Source organism: Sceloporus undulatus, chromosome 1, assembly GCF_019175285.1.
Source record: "Sceloporus undulatus isolate JIND9_A2432 ecotype Alabama chromosome 1, SceUnd_v1.1, whole genome shotgun sequence".
NCBI classification, from domain to species: domain Eukaryota; kingdom Metazoa; phylum Chordata; class Lepidosauria; order Squamata; family Phrynosomatidae; genus Sceloporus; species Sceloporus undulatus.
In genome coordinates, this window is record NC_056522.1 from 307,206,994 (window position 1) to 307,231,182 (window position 24,189).

Sequence of the window (24,189 nt, forward strand, 5' to 3'; positions counted from 1 at the left end):
ATTTTTGAATAGACACATATATGATATGTGTGTGTATTGTAAATCCTGAAAGGATTACAACAGAGCCACTTATCTCCCCCTTGTAAGTTTCTAAATAAGAGTTGTTTAGAACAGGAAGAAAACAGGAATAGTTACCACTGGACTGACCAGGCAATGTGGGTTGCCTGTCACTGCCTGCCTCAATCCCAGTCCCAAGGCCAGTCTATTGCAGGAGAGCAAGGAGGGGGAGGAACATTGTGGCTACAATATGGCATCACTGTTTGTTAATCCCACCTCGATCCCGCCTCGATCTTTGGAGAGGCGGGGAATATAAATAAACTCTATTATTATTATTATTATTTTTATTAGTCCTCCTGGTCCAATTCCGCCCCAAGGAGGGATCCATGTGCAGATGCTCAGAGGTCCTGGCTGCTAGTCAAAGGGAGGCCTGGGACAGCTCTGTCTGGTGCACCTCTGCCTCTTGTTTGTTCTCCTTCCAGTTCCATCCTGGCTCCTATCACAATAGCTCTCTAACCACTGCTGCAGCAGCCCACTGTCATCTCAGATCATCTGGACAGTGCTCTTTTTTTATGGGCTCCCAGGATCGAACTTCACCTCATCTCTTATGGCAGCACTGTAAGGGGCTTTGTGGGGCAGGGAGAGAACATGGTAAACAAAGGGTGGGGGAAGAAGCAGATGGAACTTGTCTTTAACACAAATTCCACATAAGTCCTGCAGGGAAGCATTTATACTTCTTTCCCATATGCCCCCTTTGTACATAAAACATGTAGTTATGTACAAAGTAGAGTCACAGAAACTGAAACTCAGTGAGCATTATCTACAACAGAAGGGGGCACATGGTACATATTGATCTAGTAGAATCTGTAGATCAATGCTTCTTCAGCTTTTCATGTCAGAGACCAGCAGGGTCTTTCCCCCCAAATGCACCAGAGAATGACAACATATTTGTGCCCATTGTTTACAACTGTTTCTCTCTTTCCTAGCAACTTGCCATAGACCACCAGGCAATGGCTCATGGACTTCAGATAGGCAAGGGTTTCTGACCCCCAGTTGTTTAATTATTTGTTGTTAACTGCCATCAAGTCAACTTCAACCTATGGTGGCACAATGAACTGCTCAGATCTTGCAGAAGAGTTGTGGCTTCCTTGATTTCATCTATCTACCTATGATGCAGTCTTCCTTTTTTCCTGCCACCTTTCACCTTACCAACAATCATTGTCTTTTCTAATGAGTCATGCCTTCTCAAAGAAGATTAAGGTCTTACCGTTTGCCAATTGCCAAGGAAACATTGGGGAAGCACACATGTATGAACGCCTGGTGAGCTTCCCCAGCATGATGGAATCATCAGCTCCCTCTAGTGTCCTGGAATCATTTAAGGACTTTTCTATTAACACCGCACTTTTCAGGACTGCTTTTGGGGCCACTTCTCCCTGGTCCTGAAAAGGGGTGTCCTTGGGGGTTCATGCCTCAGGACACCCCGGGAGCCGCAGCCAGGGGAGAAAGGGGCCGTCATTCCCGCAGCTGTTTTGTAGCTGTGGAAACGAGGCATGCCCTTAGAAGGAGCACCATTTCGGGAGGCCGCCATGATTATGCCCCGTCATGTGCTAGGGTTATGCCACATGTGGGTGAAACACAACCCTAGCACGTGACGAGGACATCATGTAAGGCCCGTCTGTACCAGGCCCATGACTGCTAAAGTATCTTCCTCTCCATTTGCACAGAGCCTTCATATATTGTCTCATCTTTTTCTGAACAAGAGATCATACACTGAAGATATGGAAGGAGAGTTGAAATGCTCACTTCCTACAAGACCATATGGAATAAAAGGACTGTGGCTATTTACTCAGAAGTAAGTCACAATTAATTTAATAATTCTTTGGCCCAGTCCAGACGGGCTGAAAAGGATGCCCTTGTCACGTACAACGGGTGCCTTGGGGCAGCGCTTCTAGATGCCCCTCGCCCCTCACATGTGATGAGGGCGTCAAAATGGTGGCGCCCTGTACAGACGGGCGCCGCTATTGTTATGCAAGCACTGCACGGCATCCGCACTGCACCGTGCGGCACCGCGCAGCACTTGCGTAACAACTGCACCAGTAGTGCACTGTGGCGTACTCATTACACCACCACCATGGCATAGAAAGAACCTGCCTTTTGGTGCAGTCTGTACCTCGCCTTTATTCCTGACTATACAGTCATAAGATTGCAGTTAGTCTTAGTTGACTATCCTTTAAAGATATGTAAAGAGCTCTTGTAGCAGCTTTGAGACTAACAGTGGTTCCTGACCTGTGGGTCGGGACCCTTTTGGGGTTAGAACAACCCTTTCACAGGGGTCACCTAAGACCATTGGCAAATACATACTTGCATGTAGCAATGAAAATAATTTTATGGTTGGGGGTCACCACGACATGAGGAACGGTATTAAAGGGCTGCAGCATTAGGAAGGTTGAGAACCACTGGACTAACTGAAAGAAAGATGTTGGCAGCATGAGATTTCATACACTTCAGTCTACTTCCTCAGATGCATTTAGTTTTAGTTTTAAAAATATGTAATTATAAACATCTGCTTTCTACCAGCAGGAGGCAGCATGTGACCTACAAGGAGCACTATCACAAGCAGATAATCCAATATGTGCAAACAGTTGATACAGATGAGAGTTTTTAATAGAAATTAATTCCAACTCCAACATTTCACAGACGAAAACTGGCACATGTATGGCAAAACAACAACAGAGTGTGGCCAAAATGGCAAAAGTTATTTATGAGAAAGAATGCACAAGCTGGTAGGGGCTGCAACAGTTTGTTTTTGGCTGAGCCTACTGTGAAGGGTGAGATTCTGCGGGCTCCTCTGTTAACACTGCAAATTATGTTTGCATTTTGAACTCAGTATGCAGCAACTGAATTAAGCTGAAGACAAAGGAAGAAGTAGGAAGAGGAAAGAGAAACAGGGACATTTTAAAAGAAGCTGAAAAAGTGGGATGACAGAGGATTCATTGAGACTGGCCCTTCCAAATCAAAATAGTTGGATGGTATGTAATATTAGAACTTTGATGAAGTTAAGAGCCATATGTGTTTATGATTCTAGAAACCATCAACACATCATAGCAACATAATATATTTTAAGGGAATAAATTACCAAATGTTTTATGCTGGCAGCAAGAAAATTCAGACAGCGAGAGGTAGATCAATTTGTTATGGATATTTAGAAATTAATTTGCATTAATGCCCTTTACTTGGTATTTCTTCAAATGCTGCTGTGATGCAGAGTTTGAATTTAAATCTTGTATTATTGTATTGATTTTCCCCCCGCCCACATATGTCATGATGTTTTGCTTGAACAATAGTTCATTCTAGGTAGATAAACAAAGTTTCATCTAGATCATGGGACTTACAAGAGGATATGCTGTAAAAAGCCAATAGCATATTTACTCTATCAAATGGAGAGTTTTATGGCTGGTTTTTGTTGTTTGTCATTAGCTGCTTTCAAGTTGATATTGACTCATGGCGACCCTGTGAATGAGACATCTCCAAGCCCCCCTATCTTCTACCTCCCCGCTCAGGTCCTGCAAACTCAGGCCCATGACATCCCTGATTGAGTCTATTCATCTGCCATGCAGTCTTCCTCTCTTTCTACTTCCCTCCACCTTCCCCAGCATCATTGTCTTTTCTAATGAGTCGTGCCTTTCAATTACGTGGCCGAAGTATGACAGCCTCAATTTAGGCATCTTGGCTTCCAGGGAGAGTTCTAGCATGATCTGTTCTAGGACCCATTTGTTTATGTCCAGCACCATATCTCAAATGAATTTAATTTTCTTCCTATCTGCTTTGTTCACTGTCCAGCTCTCATAGCCGTACATGCTAATAGCGAATACAATGGCTCAACATTAGGAGGAACTTCCTGACGGTAAGGGCTGATCGACAGTGGAACAAACTCCCTCGGAGGGTGGTGGAGTCTCTTTCCTTGGAGGTCTTTAAGCAGAGGCTGGATGGCCATCTGTCAGGGATGCTTTGATTGAGATTTCCTGCATGGCAGATGGTTGGACTGGAAGTAGTCAGGACCCATGGGAAATTAATGCTATGGACCTATAATTGCTGCAGGCTTTTGTGTCTCCTTTTTTGTGGATGGGGATGTATATGACTGTTTTTGCACAGTGGCAAATATCCCCCTTTGGGGCAAAGGGCTTCTGCCAGAGATGGTCACAGAAGCACAACTAGAGATGTTTGTGACGTATACAGAGTGTCTACACTCATTTCGGTCTGTGTTCATACCTGGCTTAGGGACATAGGCAGCTGTGGTTGCACTGAGAGATGCCACACTTTTTTTAAAAAAATGAGTTTATTAATACAACATATTGCCTTACATACCAACCAATTATTCACATCCTATCTCAAAACTGTGTTCAACTCTTAAACAGATCCCTCATATATATACATATTTCCTTTATATATTGCTCCCTCCCTCCCTCTCACCCACCCAGGGATCCTTTTTCTCACATGTGGAAGATCATTTTAACCATTTCCTTCACATTCTCTCCTTCCTCTCCTCAACAAGCTCAATCATTCTCCAATTACTAAGCCAAACCTCTTCTTTCAAATGACCAAAATAAGCCCTCCTTTTTTTCTATTATGAAATCAAAAATCATACTCTGATATATTTTGCTTCCATCTATTTCAGTTCCACCTTCCTTTATCCTTCCACCTATATGCAATCACTGCTTTGCCACTATAATTGTTACGTTAAAATATTTCTCCTCCTTCTGTAATCCTATACACCTGACATTACTAGTTATATATCTTTCTTTCTTTATTTGAAATTTTCCTTACTATTTTATTAATTTCTTGTTCTACTTCCATTCAAGATCTTTATAATTTCCAACACTCCCTCCACATATGAATATAGGTTCCTTTGATCTCACACCCATACCAAGCAGGTGATACATTTGTATTAATATGTGTTAACTGTTGTGGTGTTCTACACCATCTTCCTGCTATTTTCATCTGTTGTTCTCTAACCTTATTATTTTTAATATTTTTGATTTCTTGTACACATTGTTGGATTTCTTTCCTTATTAATCTTAATATCTTTTCCTCATACTCTTAATAGACCTAGTATGTGATCATTTTGATTATCCAATAACATCTTGTAGATCCTGGATGACACACTTTTCCATCTTATTTTTTTTTAATGATGCACCAGTCATGGCACCATCCTGGACCGGCTCTGTCAGGTGCAGTTAAGAGAGCCTGGGTTGTTGCTGCTCTTACATGAGGGTTGGCTATAGAGAGTGGCACGGAGAAATTGAACCTTGATCCTTTGACAACTGGGTTCTGGGGTACCTACCATAGGCCCTGGTACTATTTTAAAACTACACATGGGTGAGGAAATTGCGGCACTCCAGCTGTTGTCAGACTGCAACTCTCATCCATTGTAGCTAGTATAGTTGATGGTAAGGCATCTGGAGGATCACATGTTTTACATGAAACTACATACTTGGTTTGGTCATTAAGGGATTTAGGGCACATTGTTCCCAGTACACAGCTCTTTTTGTAAAATGTGGCTATATACAACCTGGACTGGACCCAGGGTGCAGTAGCAGACTGGATGAGGGCCAACCAACAGAAACGTAATCCTGCCAAGATAGTGGCTCTGTGGGTTGGCAGTTCCTTCCTGGGATTTTACTTGTTCTAAATGAAATCATACTTACCCTAAATCAAAAATTATCATGTTTTAGGGGCAATGTTTGTTCTCTGGAATCCTCTGTAGGTCCCAGTCACCAAAAATGAAACTAAACATGGCTTGAAGTTCATTTTTAATTTTATATAACCCCTTTTTCAGAGGTGAAACATGGCATGCAGAGGTGGGGACTGTGGCCCTCCTGGAGGTTTCCTCCCATATTTTTCTCTCTTGCTTCCCATATTTTTTCAGTAGGAAGGATCCTGGGCCAACACAATTTAGGATAACAATATATAGATTGTGAATAAAAAGTGGTGCTGGAATTCTTCTTTATTCATGCGATAATCACAATATTGCACAATGTCATGCAATAATCTTTGCATTATTGCATGATATTGATGGGAGCATCCAGCTATGCTCCCGTCTTTCTTGCCCATGTGATAAAGTCCATTGCTGGCATTGTGACAGTCTCAAACCAAAGATGTATACAATCTTATGTGGAAATAAGCCTTCATTGAACCATGGGTCTTATTTCTGAATAAATATACTTAAGGATTTTGGTTCAGATTCCAGATAGAATTGAGCCTAGTATTTGTACCTAGTATTTGTACAAACATGACATAGTGGTTTGAGTATTGGACTACAATTCTGGAGACCAAGGTTCAATCCCTGGAGACCAGGGTTCAATTCCCAGCTCAGCCATGAAACCTTGGGCAAGTCACGCTTTCTCAACCTCAGAGGAAGGCAATGGCAAACCTCTTCTGAACGAATCCTGCCAAGAAAACCCCATGACAGGTTCTCCTTAGGGTTGCCACAAGTAAAAAAAGATTCAAAGGCACACAACAACAGATTTGTACCTTGGGGGGGATAGGTCACTAACAGTTAAAGGATTGCTGTGCCTGAGAAGCAGTTACCAACATTTCTTTCTTGCAAAGCTTATCTACAAAGCTTTTCCTTGCAATGTGTTTGGCAACTGTAAAAAACACATTCAGCACTGTGAATCATACAGCTGCAATAATGGAAAAAAGCAAGACCTGCATTCTCCCCATTACCTATCTACTTCTTGTGCACCTGTTGCAGTTACCGGAGCATGTCTAGGGCATGCAGAGAAGTTGGAAGAAAGCCACCCATCAGATCCTCCAGCATCCGGTGCCTTATTTGCATTTCTCATTGTGAGGTGGGGCCAAGGATAAGGAAGCAAAAAATCAGTCCAGGAAGTTACAAGTACTCATTGTAGAAGAGGAAGGAAAGACTGATTTATCTGAGGTGAAGAAAGGTGAGTAATGATCTGAACTGAGGGTCCCACAAAAAGGAATTCTGCTATTTGTGGTAATATCCCCCCTTTCTGCCCAGAAAGCTCACCTGCCTGCTCATAGGTGAGAAAGACAGTTCCAAGGGACACCTGTCTTTGTCCTTGTGGCACCCATGGTTGGAGGACCTAGCCCCACAGGGAATGGGCAGATGAGTGGAAGTGGTGATTCCTTCTCATTCCCCCTCACTGCTTGGTGGCAGCTCAAGGAGTGAACCAGTGAGTTGCTCCCGTTAATCATCCTGGGAAAGTTACTTCTAGGGGCTGCTATGGGCAAGACACATGCTCTCAGCCTCAGGGGAAGGCAATGGCAAACCTCTTCTGAACAAATCTTGCCAAGAAAACCCCATGATAGGTTATCCTTAGGATAGCTGTAAGTCGGAACAACTTGAAGGCATGCAACAATAACACCCAGACTCCCTCAGCCAGCATGTCCATATGGTGGCTAGAGGATTCTGGGAGTTGTAGACCCAAAAAAGTAATTTTCCCAAGTTATGTCTCTAAGCAGCATGGTGACTGAGGCTGAAACATAGAAACCAGCTGAATGCCAAGATAGGTTATTGATCAGTTTAGTCAGTATTTTCTTAACTGACTGGCAGTAAATAAAGGGGTCTTTCCCAGTCTCAACCAAGAGATGCTATACCATGGCTATGGTTCTTTCCCATTGTGTTAGTGGCCTCAAGAAGGTAACCTGAAGTAGTCCAACCCCAGCTCCTATGCTGCCCAGAATGAAAGGAGAAGAAAGTGAACCAACTCTCCTCTTTTATCAGTTTCAGCAGCCACAGGAGGAAGGGGGAAGACTGTATGGAAGCAAAGGCAAATTTCAAATTGTATTTGTGATGTAAGGGGGGGAGGGGATTTAACAGAATTACTTTAACACAATTTTATTTGTGGATTATAATCTACTTTGTTTACATGATGAGTGCAATTTGAGGGTGGGATCAGAGTGCAATATCGCACAGAAAATTAGACACAAAGCTTCAAACCACTGGTTTGGGAAACATCTTGACATTTATAAATGAGTAAGACAGCTAAAATGTTGATTGCCTCCGCAATTAATGATTAAGGCAATACTGGAAAGTTTATTCTGTTGAAGTGAGAGTCTTGTGTGTGTGAAATGAATAAACATTTTAGGCTATATAGAACTGTACTGAACAGGGGGGGAAATCCGTGTCTTCTTGGGCTGCATCCACGCTGCAGAAATAATCCAGTTTGATACCACTTAACTGCCATGGCTCAATGCTATGGAATTCTGGGAATGGTAGTTTAGTGAAACATTTAGCCTTCTTTACCAGAGTTCTGGGGCCACAAACTGCAGTTCTCTTAATTCGATGGCAGTTAAAGCAATGTCAACCTGGGTTATTTCCGCAGTGCATATGCAACCCTAGCCAAACTTTATTTTAATAAACTGGAATTTAGTGATATATCCTGGTTCAGCTGTCTTTTTCAGATCTTTCCTTGAAACTTCTTTGTTCCACTAGTATGTCCTGGGAGACTGAAGTGTTCTAACACTGCGGCCAGATTTCTGTTCCTTCAATTCTTGTGCATAACATTTTTCCTGTTTGTTCTGTGCAGAGAGGAATGAATACCATAGTATATATCAAACGAGATGATGAGCAAGTAAATAAACCCTGAGGTTGTGGGTGCCATTATTAGAAACTGCAGTAGTATTACGAGAGATTTGGGAGAGAGTTTGCACCTGGATTTGTGGCAGGATTTTGTCATAGGGCCCTTTCACGTTACAGAATTATAGCAGTATGATTGCACTTTAATTACCATGGCAGCATCCTTTAAATACCATTTGAATTGTCAATTTTGTAAGTTTTTAATTGTACTGTGCTTTTAGACTAAACCACTTTGGGTCCCAATTTTGGGGGGGAAGCAAGACACAAATAGAGTAATGATAATAATCCTATGGAATCCTGGGGTTTGTATTTTGGTGAGGCACTAGAGCTCTTGGCTGAGAATCCAAAATACCCCTCCCTAAAGTGCAAATCCCAAAATTCAGTCCTTTGAAACTATGGCAATTAATGTGGAATTATAGTGCTATAATTCTGTAATGTGAAAGGGCTCCAGTCTTTCCATCCACGTTGTGGCCCTGTAGTAGCTGAGTAGTTAAAAGGCCTGGAAAGCTCTCTGTGGAAAAGTACAGATCTGCTACGAAAAGGCTGGGGGGGGGAGTATAATTCTCCAGGATGGGTTTATCTTTGTGGAGCATCAGGCTCAGTTAAGTGATGGTGACAATTAATGGTGTGTTATTTTCTGTTTGGAGACTGATGTGGTCAGTCCCATCTTCGCTGCTTGAGGGATTGTGTGAACTCAGGCAAGCAGCTCTGGTGATGCTGACCAAGGGATTCAGGAAATGTAGTTCAAAAAGGAAACTTTCCCGAGGTCTGCTTCTTATAATTATTGCCTCCTTACTTGCCAGCCTCCCTTCATGCCACCAAGGAGCCAGAGAAAGCAGGACTGCCTGAGCTCCCAACTGCTCTTCTTGCTGTTGTTGTGTGCCTTTAAGTTGTTTCCAACACATGGCCCCCTTATCACAGAGGTTTCATGGCAAGATTTGTTCAGGTATTTGCATTTGCCATTATCTGAGGCTGAGAGAGTGTGACTTGCCCAAAGTCACCCAGTGAGTTTCTAGCACCCCACAGGGATGTCGTGCTCTGCAAGCTAGTAAAGAGAGTATGTGTAGTAGGTTTGTAATGGATTGAGGGTGAGCCATTGAAATCTATTGGGTGACTTTGGGAAAGCCACATTCTCTCAGCCTCAGAGGAAGGCAAAGGCGAAAGCCTATCTGAACAAATCTTGCCAAGAAACCCCCAGGACAGAGAGATCATAAGCTGGAAACGACTTGAAGGCACTCAGCAAGAGGCAATTAATGAAGGTAGCCTTAGGCTGGAGAGGAGGAGGTATGAAGAGCAGCCATTGCCAAGCATGGCAACATTACTGCGGGGACTGCCACTCCCAGAACTCCCCAGCCACCAAACCACTCATCATGCTGCCTGGGGGGGGATTCTGGGAGTTGCAGACCCATGCTAACCCCCTCCAGCCAAGAGGAAAGCCGGCTCCCGGCCTCCCCTCCGCCGGGCTCCAGCCCACCCCTCCTGGCGGCACCTGGCTCCCGTTACACCGGGCGAGGAGGCGGCGGGGCAGACGCTTGAAGCAGCGGTTCCCCAAACTGTGCCCTTTAAGGGGATCTTGGACTTCAGCTCCCAGAATCCCAGACTGTTGGCCGACGTGGCCGAGGAGGCTTCTGGGAGCTGAAGTCCAAAGTGTCTTGAAGAAGGACACAATTTTGGCGCCATTTTGGTGTGAGGATTAATCGGCAGAAGAGGCCTATAAAGGAAGCTGCTGTTGCCGCCAGCGCTGGGCTCCCTCTCTCTCAGCCTCCGCTGCTGGGCCACAAAGCTTGGAAATGGCGCCCAAACGGGGCACTTTCCTTAAGGCGACGCCGGGGCCTAGAGGCGCCCCTCAGCCTGGCCTCGAGTAACGGGACCCTCCTTCTCCGCCGGAAGGGGCCTGGTTGCTCTCTGGCTCCTCCTTCTCCCTGGCAATGGCTCCCCTTCCCCCCCAAACGGGGCTGCAAATGGCCGCCTTCCCCCTCCAAACGGGGGCCTCCGCTGGGCCTGGCCCTGAGGGCCCTTCAGGGGAGGCCCCCCTCTGAGGCACACTCTCCTTCCTTCCTTCCTTCCTTCCTTCCTTCCTTCCTTCCTTCCTTCCGCCATGAACAGGGTGCAGCTGAAGCGCTCCGCCATCCTGAAGATGGCCCTCAGCGGCGGCGGCGGTGGCGGGTCCTCGGAGGCCCTTCTTCCTCCGGAGGGCGAGGCGGAGGAGGCGGAGGCGCGGCTGCTGCCGTTCGTGGCGCGGGCGCTGCGGATCGCGACGGTGGTCAGCCTGTACTGGTGCACCTCCATCGCCATGGTCTTCCTGAACAAGTACCTGCTGGGCAGCCCCTCTCTCCGCCTGGACGCCCCGCTCTTCGTCACCTTCTTCCAGTGCCTGGTGACGGCGCTGCTCTGCAAGGGCCTCAGCCTGCTGGGCGCCTGCTCCCCGCGGGGCGCCTGCCCGGAGCTGCTGCCGCCGCTGCGCCTGGACCTGAAGGCCTCCCGCGGCGTCCTCCCGCTCTCCCTGGTCTTCACCGGCATGATCACCTTCAACAACCTCTGCCTCAAGCACGTCGGCGTCGCCTTCTACAACGTGGGCCGCTCCCTCACCACCGTCTTCAACGTCCTGCTCTCCTACCTCCTCCTCAAGCACACCACCTCCCCCCCACCCCTCCTCCCCTCCGCACCCATCACGGGTGAGCCCCCCCCCCAGGCAGCTAGGCAGCGGGCGCCCCAGGCCCCGCAACAGAGCTGACTGAGTCTCAAGACATTGCTTCTTCTTTCTCTCCCTCTTCCTCTTCTTCCGCCTCTCCTCCTTCCCTTTCCTCTTCCCTTCTCTTCCTTCTCCTCTTCCTCCTTTTCTTCCTCCTATTCCCTTTCCTTCCTCCTCCTCTTCGCTCTCTCCTCCTCCTCGTCACCTTTTCTTCCTCTTCTTCCTCCCATTCCTCTTCCTCTCCTCCTTCCTCATTCTCTTCCTCCTCTTACCCTCTCTGCCTCCTTTTCTTCCTCCTCCCTCTTCCTCCCCTTCTCTTCCTATTCCTCTCCTTCTTCCTCCTCCTCTTCCCTCTCTCCTTCCCTTCTCTCTCTCCTTTTCTCCCTCCTTTTATTCCTCCTCCTCCCCTTCTCTTCCTCTTCCTCTTCCTCCTTTGCTTTGATTGAGATTTCCTGCATGGCAGGGGGTTGGACTGCATGGCCCTTGTGGTCTCTTCCAACTTTACAAATTCTCTGATCCTTCTTCCAGAGGAGCCTGATTGAGCCTCAACTCGTTTCTTCCTCATCCTTCTCCTCTTCTTCTTCTTCTTTTTCCAGAGCTGATTGCACCTCAATTCATTTCTTCTTCTTTTTTCTCCTCCAGAGTTGCTTGGGCCTCATTTCATTATTTCTTTTTCTTCTTGAGCTGGTTGAGCCTCATCATCATCATCATCATCTTCTTCCAGAGCTAATAGAGCCTCAACTCATTTCTTCTTCCTCCTGGAACAGCAAGGATTGCAGTCTTACAGGGTGAAATGGTCAAAAGTCTCTTGTATGATTTCCAGTAGTATGTACAGCTAAGGCAGTCCTCCTGAAATAATAGAATACAGTTGGAAGAGACCAACCCCTGCCATGCAGGAACACAGAATCAAAGCACATACGCACACCCTCCAGCCTCTGTGTAAAAAGACTCCACTACACTTGGAGGCACATATTCCACTGTCCAACAGTGACTTTGAGTGCAAGACACTGGGAACACATACGTAGAAATCACAGAATTACACCTTTTGTTTGTGGGCATGATAGAACAAACAAATGTTATCTATGTCCATTATTACTTATGTGTCTTCAAGTCAACCCTGAGTTACTGAACTGATTGCAGAATTGTCTGGCAAAGAAATACTCGGGAGAGGTTTAGAATGGCCTTCCTCTTATCCTGAGAGAGTGTGACTTGCCCAAGGTCACCCAGAGTAGGGTTTCTTAGCTGAGCAGGGTATCAAACCCTAGTTTCCCAGAGTCCTAGACCAACATTCGAATTACTGCACCATGCTGGCAGCAATTCTGGAGCAGACTTTTTTCCCTCCCCCCCCTTCCGGGTTCATCTTCTTGAAGTAAATAATCCCTGGGCTGAAACTGATCTGTAAAAGCATGTGAGATTTTCTTGTTAACGTTAGACATCCACAGACATTCTCCTACGGAAAACGATAGCAACTGGATGTCCACTAAAACAAAAATACCTATTTGCTTCAATAAAACAAATACTAAAAAACATACAAGCACTATCTGGAAAATGTTCAGAGTGATGATGAGGGAAATGGTGAGGACATATCAGCATAATCTCCAAGTAAATTCTGGAACCTTGACCAGTTTTTATAATTTACTGTTTCTCTACAGCTACTCTTCTCTTGCAGTTCAGTTCTTATCTTGTCTTTTCACTTCCAGATCATTCCTGCCTTGAATCCCATTCTGGGAGAAAGGCAAGATAAATCCTTGAAATACATACATACATACCGATAATCTAATACTGACTTCTATAGCACCATTCTATCAATTATGTTTCCTTTGTTGCCCTGTTATGAAGCACAGTCTACATCAACGAAGAGCAAATGCATATATTTGTGCTTATGTCACTCATTAACAATCCTAGCCCAATCCTTTGCTGCTTATAGTGATACTGTTTGTTGTAGGTGTTGTTCACTGTAGACTTCAAGGCAGCTGATGTAGGACTAAATCCAATTCCTAGTCTTAATTGGAGCAGAGCCATTGAATCAATAATTCAGCATCTTTGTTAAGTTACCATTCAGCAATTGAACCAATGGGTTTATTCTAGTTAGGACTAGCAGTTGGATTTAGCCATTAATGTTTCCAGGCAGTTTCCTATCCGGATACTAACCTGGCTCACTTTGATTAGCTTCTCCAGCATACTGCATCTTATACCTGAATGCTTCCCAATAAGTGTGCATAGAAATGAAGCTATAACTAGAGAAAATGTTCTATTTTTTCTAGAAAAAAATAGTTTTACTGCCAAATGTGTGTGTGTGTGTGTGTGTGTATATATTCCTTTCAAAATGTGAGAGTCCATTTCTCTTCCACTAAGATCCCCAGCAAGATCAAGAATGACCATTCTTAATGTATATTGCATAACCACATCTTGTAAAACCAAAGCAAAACAAGCAAAATGTGCTAAACTTATTTTTCAGGACTACAGCTACAGTCTCAAAATATAACTGTTTCAACCTTTGGAAACGACTCTGAGTACAACTCCGCCTCCATAGCCACCTGAGGGCAATAGGGTTGTCAAGTCCCTCAGGTAAACCAGTGTGGAGTTAATGCTGCTAATTCCCCCACCGCACCTGTAGCAATTTTCATAGAATAATAAAAATAATAGAAAAATAAAAACGGCGCGGTTCCCAGACGCAGCAAAGAAGGAGCACGAAAATCACGCTCCTTCTTGGGCCCCGGATGTGACGCTGCGAGCCGCTAGTCGCGCGCTCGCGGTGTCATATCCGGGGCGCGACGTGCGGACGCAGAGCGTCCACTATGTAAAGATGGTGGCCCCCATGTGGACGGGCAGCACCATCTCTCACGCGTTCCGTGCATACTAGGGTTGGAGACAGTGAGGAAGAGACGGATCTTCCTAACCCTAGTACGCACGGAGCACATACTATGCACGCGTTTGTAACGCACCATAGAGTTGGAAGGGTTCTGGTGGGCCATCAAGTGGCCCATGTTCAATGCAGGATCTCCAGCTACAGCAGCCCTAGCAGGTAGCTGTCCAGTCTCTTTTTGAAGACATCCAGAGGAGATCCCACCGCCTTTCCAGGCAGTTGGTTCCATTCTCACGGCTCTTACTGTGAAGAAGTTCCTTCTAATGTTCAAGTGAAATCTACCCTTTTGTATCTTAAAACCATTAGACTTAGTCCTACCCTCTGAGGCAGCAGAGAACAGACTGCACCCTCCTCTTTGTGGCAGCACTTGAGGTATTTAAAGAGTGCACTCATGTCACACCTCAGTCTACACATCACCAAGCTGAACATGCCCAGATCCTTCAACATCTCCTTATATGTTTTATTCTCTATGCCTCTTATGATCCTTATTGCCCTTCTCTGAACCCACTCCAACTTGTCCTTCTTAAAATGAGGTGCCCAGAACTGAATGCAGTACTCCAGACGAGGCCTGTCCTGCACAGAATATAGTGAGCCTATTCCTTCTCTTGACTTGGAAACGTTGGTTCTGTTAATGCTGGCTAAGATAGCATTTGCCTCTTTTGCTGTAGCAATACATTGCTGACTCATATTCAATTTATAATTACGGTAAAAATAATCTTAGGGTTCTTTTCACATATAAAACTGTATATCACCTATCCTATACCTGTGTATTTGGGTTTTGTGGCATAAATGTAGAATTTTGCATTTGTCTCTGCTAAATTTCATATTACTAATTTGATCCCAGTTTTCAAGACTATCAAGGTTCCTTGAATCCATTTCCTATCTTTCAATCTTCCTTTTGAGAGGAGGAGGGCTGAAAAGGAAGATCCAACAGGCTAAAAAGCTTGGTCTGCTTGTCTCCCCACCATTGCTCCTGATCAGTGTGGGCTGACTGAACATTAATAATGATCACTTCCTCCTATCTCTGGCCAATAGCAGACATCTTGTTCTTGCATGTATGAGTCGTTGAAGTCTGAAGTTGAAGAATTTGCAAATTGTTTATTTTAAATTGTTAATATTGTCACTGGTCCTATGCTTTTCCCATCTAAAGAATCAAACTTTTTTTGCCTTGCAGGTGGCTTTTGGCTTGGTATAGATCAAGAAGGAGCAGAAGGGACTCTGTCTTGGCCTGGCATAATTTTTGGAATCCTGGCCAGTATCTGTGTCTCACTCAATGCTATCTACACTAAAAAGGTACTGCCTGCTGTGGATGGTAGCATTTGGCGCCTGACATTCTACAACAACGTCAATGCCTGTGTCTTGTTCCTGCCACTCATATTGCTCTCTAATGACTATTACACAATCTACAACTTTGATAAATTAGGGAGCTTTAACTTTTGGGGCATGATGACCCTTAGTGGTGTCTTTGGTTTTGCCATTGGCTATGTGACAGGGCTCCAGATCAAATTTACCAGCCCTCTCACACACAATGTATCTGGGACAGCAAAAGCATGTGCCCAGACAGTGCTGGCTGTTTGTTATTATGAAGAAACAAAGAGCTTCTTATGGTGGACTAGTAATATGATGGTTCTAGGTGGCTCCTTTGCATACACATGGGTGAAAGGGATGGAAATGAAGAAGGTGCAGGCAGAATCTCTTCCCAAAGCAAATGAAAAAAGTGATGCTGGTGTCTAAATGATCCTGTCTGCATACTTGTAGTCCACTATGTGTGAGTACTTCCTCCAAGCATTTCTGGCATGGAACTTAACTGAGAAGCAAGCCAGGGCTTTGAGTCTTCAGGACAGGGAAATCTTGCGACTACAAATATGTTGCAAAAGCTGGAAAACAAGCCAAAGTCTTCCACATGTATTCATTGTTTGTTGCCATAAGTATGGCAAAGGATGGAATGTTAACAAGCCATTTCCTATGAAGAGGTTGGCATGTGTTGGTGGTGGGATAGGTGAGCGTGTAGAGAAGGCCCTGTTTGTCAGTCAGTCTTCTCCTGAAAATGGCTGCTCCCTGTGTGCTCCTAAATTCCCCCTGCCCTTGATGAAGGATGCTGTTTAAAAGAAGTAACAATGAATAGGAGGAATTAAACAAGACAAAATAAATGTGTCTTGGCTCTATTTTGCCCCAGTGTAGAGTACTCTGTAGATACACATCTTATCTTTGTTTTCTCTCAAAATACATTTAGCAGTCCATTGTCTTTATTGAATGGAAGGCTCATGTGAAGAAGAAATCTTTGGAGATCCAAATACGGTGATTATATCTCTTGCCCCTGCAGGGCAAACCTGCACCAAAACCAATGCAATTGCAACTTACAATAGGAGTTGCCTGTGGATCTGCTCCCATGTGGGTGGCAGATGCATACTACATTTTATTGCTGTTGCTGGTTATATTCTAAATTGATCAGGAGCTCTGCTGGTACCAAACTAGGATCTAAGCCCAGCATAGCTCCTGTTTAGTTCAGAGTAGCTGGAGCAGGAGGAGCAGTAAAATGAATAATTGATTTGAGATGTTTTGCAATGATGAGTTGAAATAATCTGATGATTCTGCAGTGTATTCATTTGCTTTAGAGAGGGCTATGGACCATTTTTCCAATACCACTTGTGGCACATATTCAAGGTGCATATCATCCCTCTAGATTTGCCTCACTGGAAAGGGAATTCATTGAAAATGGTACAGATTCACTGTTTAAAATTTACTGGGATAATTCCAGCACTTTATATAATCTACAGTCCATTCCGGAATAATGAATGAAGAAGACAGATCTTGACCTACCTGTCATGAACTCTGAAGAAGCTAAAATGGTAGCATTCTCCTGCTCTTCGGAGCAGAGGGAATTATATATATATTACACACTCTCCTTTATTGAGTGAGACCCCATGGGCTCCAGGAGCTCAAATTCACTGGAATGTTTAACTCCACTTGCCTTGTTGCCTTTTAACTGTAGCTTCATCATTATCCTTTATATATGATTTTGTACTGGGAAATTAATCTTTTACTGTTGATTTGTGATTGTTAATAAAAGTTTGCTTTAGTATTTCTGGAGTGTTTTTTCCCCTCCTCTGTAGAACTGGTAGGAAGTAAAATGGAGTAGAGTGCCCTGGTAGCTGTTGTAAGAGGATAGTAAGGGGGACTGACTAAATAGAGAAGAGATCTTGAGTAGTTCTAAGCAGGAGGATTTTGTAATTACCCCTCTCACCCGGAAGGAGTTTGAAAGTCCTGCTCACTTTTAGGCTGTTGCTGGCATATACTGTAGAAATCAGTAGATGTATATATTTCAACTTGGTAGCAAAATTACTAGTTGTATATGTATTTATTAGTTTTATTTTATTTGTAAACACCCCCTCCCTTTCTCCCAGCATGGAACTCAAAGCAGCTTTCAAAGGAATTTATCACACAGGGAAAATCGAGGGTTTAAAAACTGAATATCCCGTAAAAATCATTTGATCGTGATTACGATTTTCACACGACATTGCGATTAAAGCATCATTATCCCGGGAATATCCAGGGAATAACCAGGAACAAATCATGGGGAAATCCTGCAAATGATTTGTTGCTGGTTATTCTCTGGTTATTCCCTGGGGAATGATTCTTTAACCGTAATGTGTGTGAAAATCAGTTATTCACTGCTTAAATCCCCAATTTTCCCCTGTGTGATAAAGTCCAGAGGGTACAAACACGGACGGGTTACACACCGCCATTTAGTACGTAATGAATACGTACTAGGGTTAGGAAGGGGCGGTGCTTCCGCACCCCCCTAATCCTAGTACGTATTCTGTACGTACAATATGGCGGCGCCCGTTCCACATGGCTGCCGCCATATTTACGTATCGGACGCTGTGCGTCCGCACGTGTCGCTGTGTCTATGACGTCGCGAGTCTGCCCCTGGCGCCTCGCGACATCATAGAGGCGCCGCTTAAAGAAGCTCCATTTTGGAGCTTCTTTTTCGGTCTGTGCAGGAGCTGCGCAGTGTGGCTGCTGCGGCTCCCGCACGGAGCAGGCGGCGGCGGCGGTCTGTAACCCGCCACAGTTAGCTAAAAACCTCATAATAAAAAAGTTTAAACACAAATAAACCATCACATTAAAACACCATTACACTTTAAAGTATAAAATTATCTTAAAACACATTAAAAAGACACACCAGAAAAAAGGCTCCCTGCAATCAGTTGCTCCTTAAATACCTGTTTGAATAAAAAGGTCTTTGTCTGCCAACAAAAAGAGGAGAGAGCAGGCAGCCTAGTCTCCCATGGAAGGGAATTCCATCAAGAAGACTCTCCTATGTTGTCACCAAACAGGCCTGTGATGGTGGTGGGACTGAGAGAAAGCCTCCCCCTGATAATCTTGATTCAGGTTGATTCAGATAGAGAGATATAGTCTTTCAAATAGCCTAGACTAGAGCTTTATAGGTTCCTTAGTCATCCATCCTGGTTTCTTGAGACATCTCCCATTTTTCTTCCTCATTGGAACTGTTTGAAATTGTGCCTTCAGTATCTCCTTTTTGAGAAACTCCATCCATCTTGAACTCCCTTCTCTTTTGGTATTCCTGACCATGGGATCACCCCCAGTATTTCTCTTAGGCGGGTTACAGACCGCCATTTCGGACGTCCTCAGGAAGTCCCAGTTTGAAAAAGGGGCGTCTCTTCTAGACGCCCTTACCCTGTTATGGAGAGAGTCCATAACAAATGGCAGCAGCCGTTCCACATGGCCGCCGCCATTTTGACGTAACAGATGCTTTGCGTCCGCGCGTCGTGTGGCGGAAGTGACGCCGCGAGTGCGCGCTTTGGCACTTGCGGCATCTCTTCCGGCTTGCCGGAAGGAGCGCGATTTTCACACTCCTTTGCAGCGCGGAGGAGTCGCACGGTTTGGCTGCTGCGACTCCTCCGCGCTGCAACCGGCAGTGGCCCGAGACCGCCCCTTTTGGGCGGTCTGTAACGGGCCCAACTTTACTAAAATCAGCTTTCCTAAAGTCTAGAATGCATGTCTGAGTATGCCTGGCTTCTCCTTTCCACTGTATAACAAATTCCAGGAGTACATGATCACTCCCACCCAAGGATCCCACGACTTGCACTCCATTAACTAGGTCATCCCTGTTGGTTAGGATCAGATCCAAAATAGCTGATCCCCTTGTTGCCTCTTCCACCTTTTGGACAATGAAATCTGTTAGACGTGTCTTCATACTTTTCCCCACCTTTTCAGGGTTATCACTATGATAGTACATATAACCTCAATTCCTGTTGGTAATTTACATGCAGTTACCCATTAAATCCATCATTGAATGCAAAGTCCACATTTAAGAAAATCTCAGTGACTCAATAGATCTAATGTAGCTCCAAGTACCAGTAGGATTCAGGCTATTGCAATTTATCATTTGCCTTTTAATGGATTACTTAATAATTTAATACTCATGCCCATACAAAGAAAGGATGTCTTTATAATGTGTTTCCTATTACAAGAACTCACCAGAATTACCTGAAAATAAAGATTTTTTTCTAAATACTGTTACATGCCTTCTTAAAAGGTAAAGGTAAAGCTGTTCCCTTGACATGAATGTCTACTCACAACTGACTGTAGGGGGCAGTGCTCATCTCCGTTTCTAAGTCGAAGAATCAACATTGTCCGAGGACTGCTCTGATGGTCCTATGGCCAGCATGACTCCACCAAATGCTGTTACCTTCCCACCAAGAAGTGGTCCCTATCTATCTACTTGCATTTGCATGCTTTCAAACTGCTAGGTTGGCAGAAGCTGGGACTAATGATAGGAGCTTACCCCATCATGCAGCACTCGGTCCTTAAACTGCCAGCCTTCTGATCTTCTGATCATCAGAACTGGCATCTTAACCACTAAGCCACCGCACCTCTTATGTCTTCTCAACCTGTCTGCATTTTATAGTCATCATGCATGGCACTTTTTAAACAGTATAAAGACTGTGTACAGATTCTATAGCAGAAAACCTATATGCAGCTATCAAGAATGTTTTAGTTGTGCACCTCTCAGTGACTGAATAGCCCAAATGACATGTGCATAGACAGGTTTTGAAGGTAGCTTGTTGACCTGGGGAAGATTGGTCAGCAGCCTGGAACTGTATGCCAAACAGCGGAATAGCCTGGGGATGGGGTGGAGACATCCATTGAGTCACTCCTGTTGTAGAACAGATGCTGTCCTCTGTGTCCCTTTACTGCTCTGCATCTCACTCACTCAGTGCTCAGGCCTGAATGTTCCCTTTTCAAGGCTGGATTCTGACTATACTCCAGTGATGATATACATAGTCTTTTTTTGGACAGATTCGTTCACATCTGTAAAATAATCAAGAGCCTATTTGGGTAAGTGTTTTTAGCAAAAGGTGAGAGCTGCCAATGGCTGGATGTCCAAGAGGCAATAGAAGCAGTTACACTTTGTTACTGAGACTCAAAAAGAAGAGAGTTGCATAAGGACTCATTATTTTCAACAACCTTACTCAAGTGGGGGGGGGGGGGGATTTTGATACCTTGGGCAAATCACACTCTACTCAGGCATCATGCAAGAGCAAAACTCTTGAGCAAACCCTTGTCAAGAAAAATAGTTGGCCCTCTATCCATGGATTTTTTATATCCATGGATTTTTTTATCCACAGATTTTATTTATCCATGGATTCAAGCATCCCCAGCTTGAAAATATTCAAAAATTGTAAATTCCAAAAGCAAACTTTCTTTTGCCATTTTATATAGCAATGCCCTTTTCTATCCATTTTATTTAATGGGATTTGAGCATCCACGATTTTGGGATCCACCAGAGGGACCTGGAACCAAACCTGAGTGGATACCAAAGGTCCACCTGTACTTGGTAGCTTCACCTTAGGGTCGCCATAAATCAGCAAGAAATGACTTGAGTAATTTAGATACAGCCGACAGACAGACAGACAGACGACAGGACAGACAGACAGGATAGTCTGCTCTCAGGACAGTGGGGTTGTACCCAGTGGCAAGGATATAGTCCAAGCAGGAGGACAAGCCTCACCCCAACATTTGAGTGATTGCCTCCCCCCCCCTGACCATGAACTACCCCAACAGTGGACTGCATAGGACTCTTCCAGACTCTTTCCTATGGTCATTAGATTACAGGTACCTAAACCTTTCGTTGTATAATCTGTAATCTTTTCCTATGGAATTACATACTGGCTAAACCAGGAACGATCAGCTTTTCTTTCTCAGCAACCAACAGGTGGGGAAGTGACTGAGGTGGTATTTAAAGATGCAGCCTTCAGTGGCCTGACCAGAGAAAGCTCGTGATGAAACAGATCCCCTTCTTAAGTGAGGGTTGCCCTTTTCCATTCCGACAAGGCTTCATACCATCTTTTAACAGCTGCCTAGGAGCAGAATCACCACTGTGCCAATCTAAAGCTTCGCCACTTGAATTCCTGTTTTCGTGTGTGTTTGTTAGAGGCACAGGAGTCTAAGGAGGCAGGACTGTCACTGTATATACCTGTATATCTATTTTAACCTCAGGAATGTGGGTGACATCTGTGAGCCGAGGTGGTACTTCAATATCAGCAACAGAATTATGTCTTCCACTGACACCTGAAGGCAGCAGACTACTTAGGGGAGCAGGCAGAGTCAGCAAACCAACGCTTTGTCCCTATTGCTGTATGCCACTTGCTCACCATGCCATCTGGCACCCATTGTTGCTACCCAAAATACTGCAGTGTTAACTGTGGTGGTAAGCACCAGCATGCCTTCTGTGAGTAGGGCCACGCATTTGATGGAGCGTGTAAGTGTCTTGGTCTCCAAAGTATGGAAAGTTACTTTTTAGTACTACAGCTCCCAGGATCCCCCAGCCAGCCTTTGAGAGCTGGCGTCGAAAATGTAAACTCTTCCTCTGCCTGTATGCTTGCTCCAGGACTGTTCTGGATTATTTTATTGTTTTATTTTGCTGCTGCTCTTTCTTTATTATCTTTATTATTATTATTATTAACCTTTATTTATAAAGCGCTGTAAGTTTAGTTTTATGTATATGTTTTGCTTTGTTTTCCCTCTGCTGCTTGGGTTTCTGCACTGCTTTTATCACCATTTATTGCTTATATATTATGTTGATTTTCTTTGCATAACCCAAAGAACTCATTATTGGGTGGTCTAAAAGTACAATAACAAATAGGAGAGTAATGCATCAGCCAGTAGCAAGCTCATAGCCAGGCTAGCATTGGTTCCGAGGATTAAGAACAGCTCCTTCAAAACCTGGCTCATAAGACCCTAGCATCTGCTGCCAATTCACTTTTCCAGATTCAGAGGATGTTGGACTCATAATAGCCAGCATATCAAGTAATGGTAATAGAGTCTAGTTCAACAATGTCTGGAGGCTACATGTTTCCTCATCTCTTGCTTTTTAGAAATTTTAAGGGGATGTGTCCAGTTCTGGGCACCACTGTTAAAAGAATGGTGACAAACTGGAGCATGCCCAGAGGAGGGCAACCAAATGGGTAAAGTCTGGAAACATGCCCTATGGGAGCATTTAGGAAGCTGGGAGGCCGTTCAGACTACCTTTTACCCCGGTTGAGAAACCAGATTAAAAGCGGGAAGTTTCATTGGTGCCGGTTCTTTTACACTTGAATTTAAGCTTTGCACACCCCTTGAGGGCAAATGCCCCTTGGCGTGGGCCTTTTTGAAAGCAAAGTTTTTTCCTGTATTTTTTGAGAAAAACTGGGTGCCAGCAAATGTGAACTTGGCCCCGGTCATGATCAGGTCAAGTTCAGGGGAGGATATGTCAGAGGGAGGTCTGAGGGCGAACTGCCTCCCCCTCGCAGGCGGTAGTTTTTTCTCCTTTTTTTGTATTTTATTCTTGACCGATTATGTGAATGCTTGTTCTACAGGTTGATACATATCGATAGAATGTGCTCTTTGTGCTACATTTCTCTTTCGTTTGCTTGCTGCAGCACCGCACCCACTTTGCAAGTGGCATTTTAAATATTTTTTTGTCTGTGTGACAGAATATGCAAATGTGTTCCTTTTAAATTTGCAAATTATTGTGAATGCTTTTGCCACATTAGTATATGTGTATGTGAGGCATTCTGGGGTGGGCAATCGGAGGCAAAGCACAAGAGGATGCAGGGATGGCATTCTGGGTAGGTATTTTATTATTATTATTATTATTATATTATTATTATTATTATTATTATTATTATATTGTGATGAGAAGAGGTGGCATGGGGGGGAGGCAAGGACTTCCGTGGTGGCACTGGGCTTCAAGGGAAGGGAAGGGTTCCAAGGAGGACATGCTGGGCTGGAAGTGAAGGAGAGCTAGAGGCCGGCATGTGGAAACCCATTGACTTTGGGAGAGTCACACTCTCTCAGCCTCAGGGTAAAGGCAATGGCAAATTCCTTGGAAGCAATGTTGCCAAGAAAACCCCAGGTGTGGTCATTTTAGGGTTGCCATAATCTGTAATGACCCAAATACACACACAACACATACACACACCTGGAGTTTTTTAAATTTGACAAGTTGACAGAATTGCACACACTGCTGCAGTTTTTTTTAAAAAAGTAGGGGGGAAAGCACCCATTTGGTTGGCCATGGCTGTAGGATATGTCATCTTTGACGAAAGTGGAAGTAGTTAATTTGATTGACAACAAAGGAGACTCCATTTTAAAGTTGTACTGCAAATGTGAACTTCAGAGGGGCAAATTGCCCCGATCAAGGTAAAGGGTAGTGGGCACTTTTCCAAGCAGATTCGATATGGGGTCAACCGGATCTGCCCAGTTCTATCCAGGGCAAGTGAGTGGAATGGGGCCGGGTATGTTTACCTGGAGAAGAGATGTTAAAAGTGATATGATAGCCGTTTTTAATATTTCAAGGGATGTCTTACTGAGATGGAGTGCTTTTTGCTGGTTCCTTTGTTGTCCCAACATTTCTTAAACCTTTGTTTGCTTTCCTGCTCTGAGATGGTTCATGTCTTGTAAGCTTTCTATTTGCCAGTTGCTATAAAGCAGTGTTTTCCAAGGTAGTCTTTCATA

At 44.4% G+C, this 24,189-nt stretch overlaps 1 protein-coding gene across 1 annotated transcript; it reads left to right on the plus strand.

Moving 5' to 3' along the window:
- Nucleotides 1-10,215: 10,215 nt before the first annotated feature.
- SLC35C1 (solute carrier family 35 member C1) lies at nt 10,216-17,233 on the plus strand. Its single transcript, XM_042445568.1, has 2 exons — nt 10,216-11,280; nt 15,338-17,233. The coding sequence occupies exons 1-2, from the start codon at nt 10,704-10,706 to the stop codon at nt 15,895-15,897; spliced, it is 1,137 nt and encodes a 378-aa protein (XP_042301502.1). The 5' UTR covers nt 10,216-10,703; the 3' UTR covers nt 15,898-17,233.
- The last annotated feature ends 6,956 nt before the right edge of the window (nt 17,234-24,189 follow it).

What these genes read in the sequence shown, in the direction of transcription:
- SLC35C1 (XM_042445568.1), top strand. Translation starts at nt 10,704, where the DNA reads ATGAACAGGGTGCAGCTGAAGCGCTCCGCCATCCTGAAGATGGCCCTC. An exon ending in CCCCTCCGCACCCATCACGG is followed by an intron (nt 11,281 to 15,337) that starts GTGAGCCCCCCC and finishes TTTGCCTTGCAG; the next exon opens with GTGGCTTTTGGCTTGGTATA.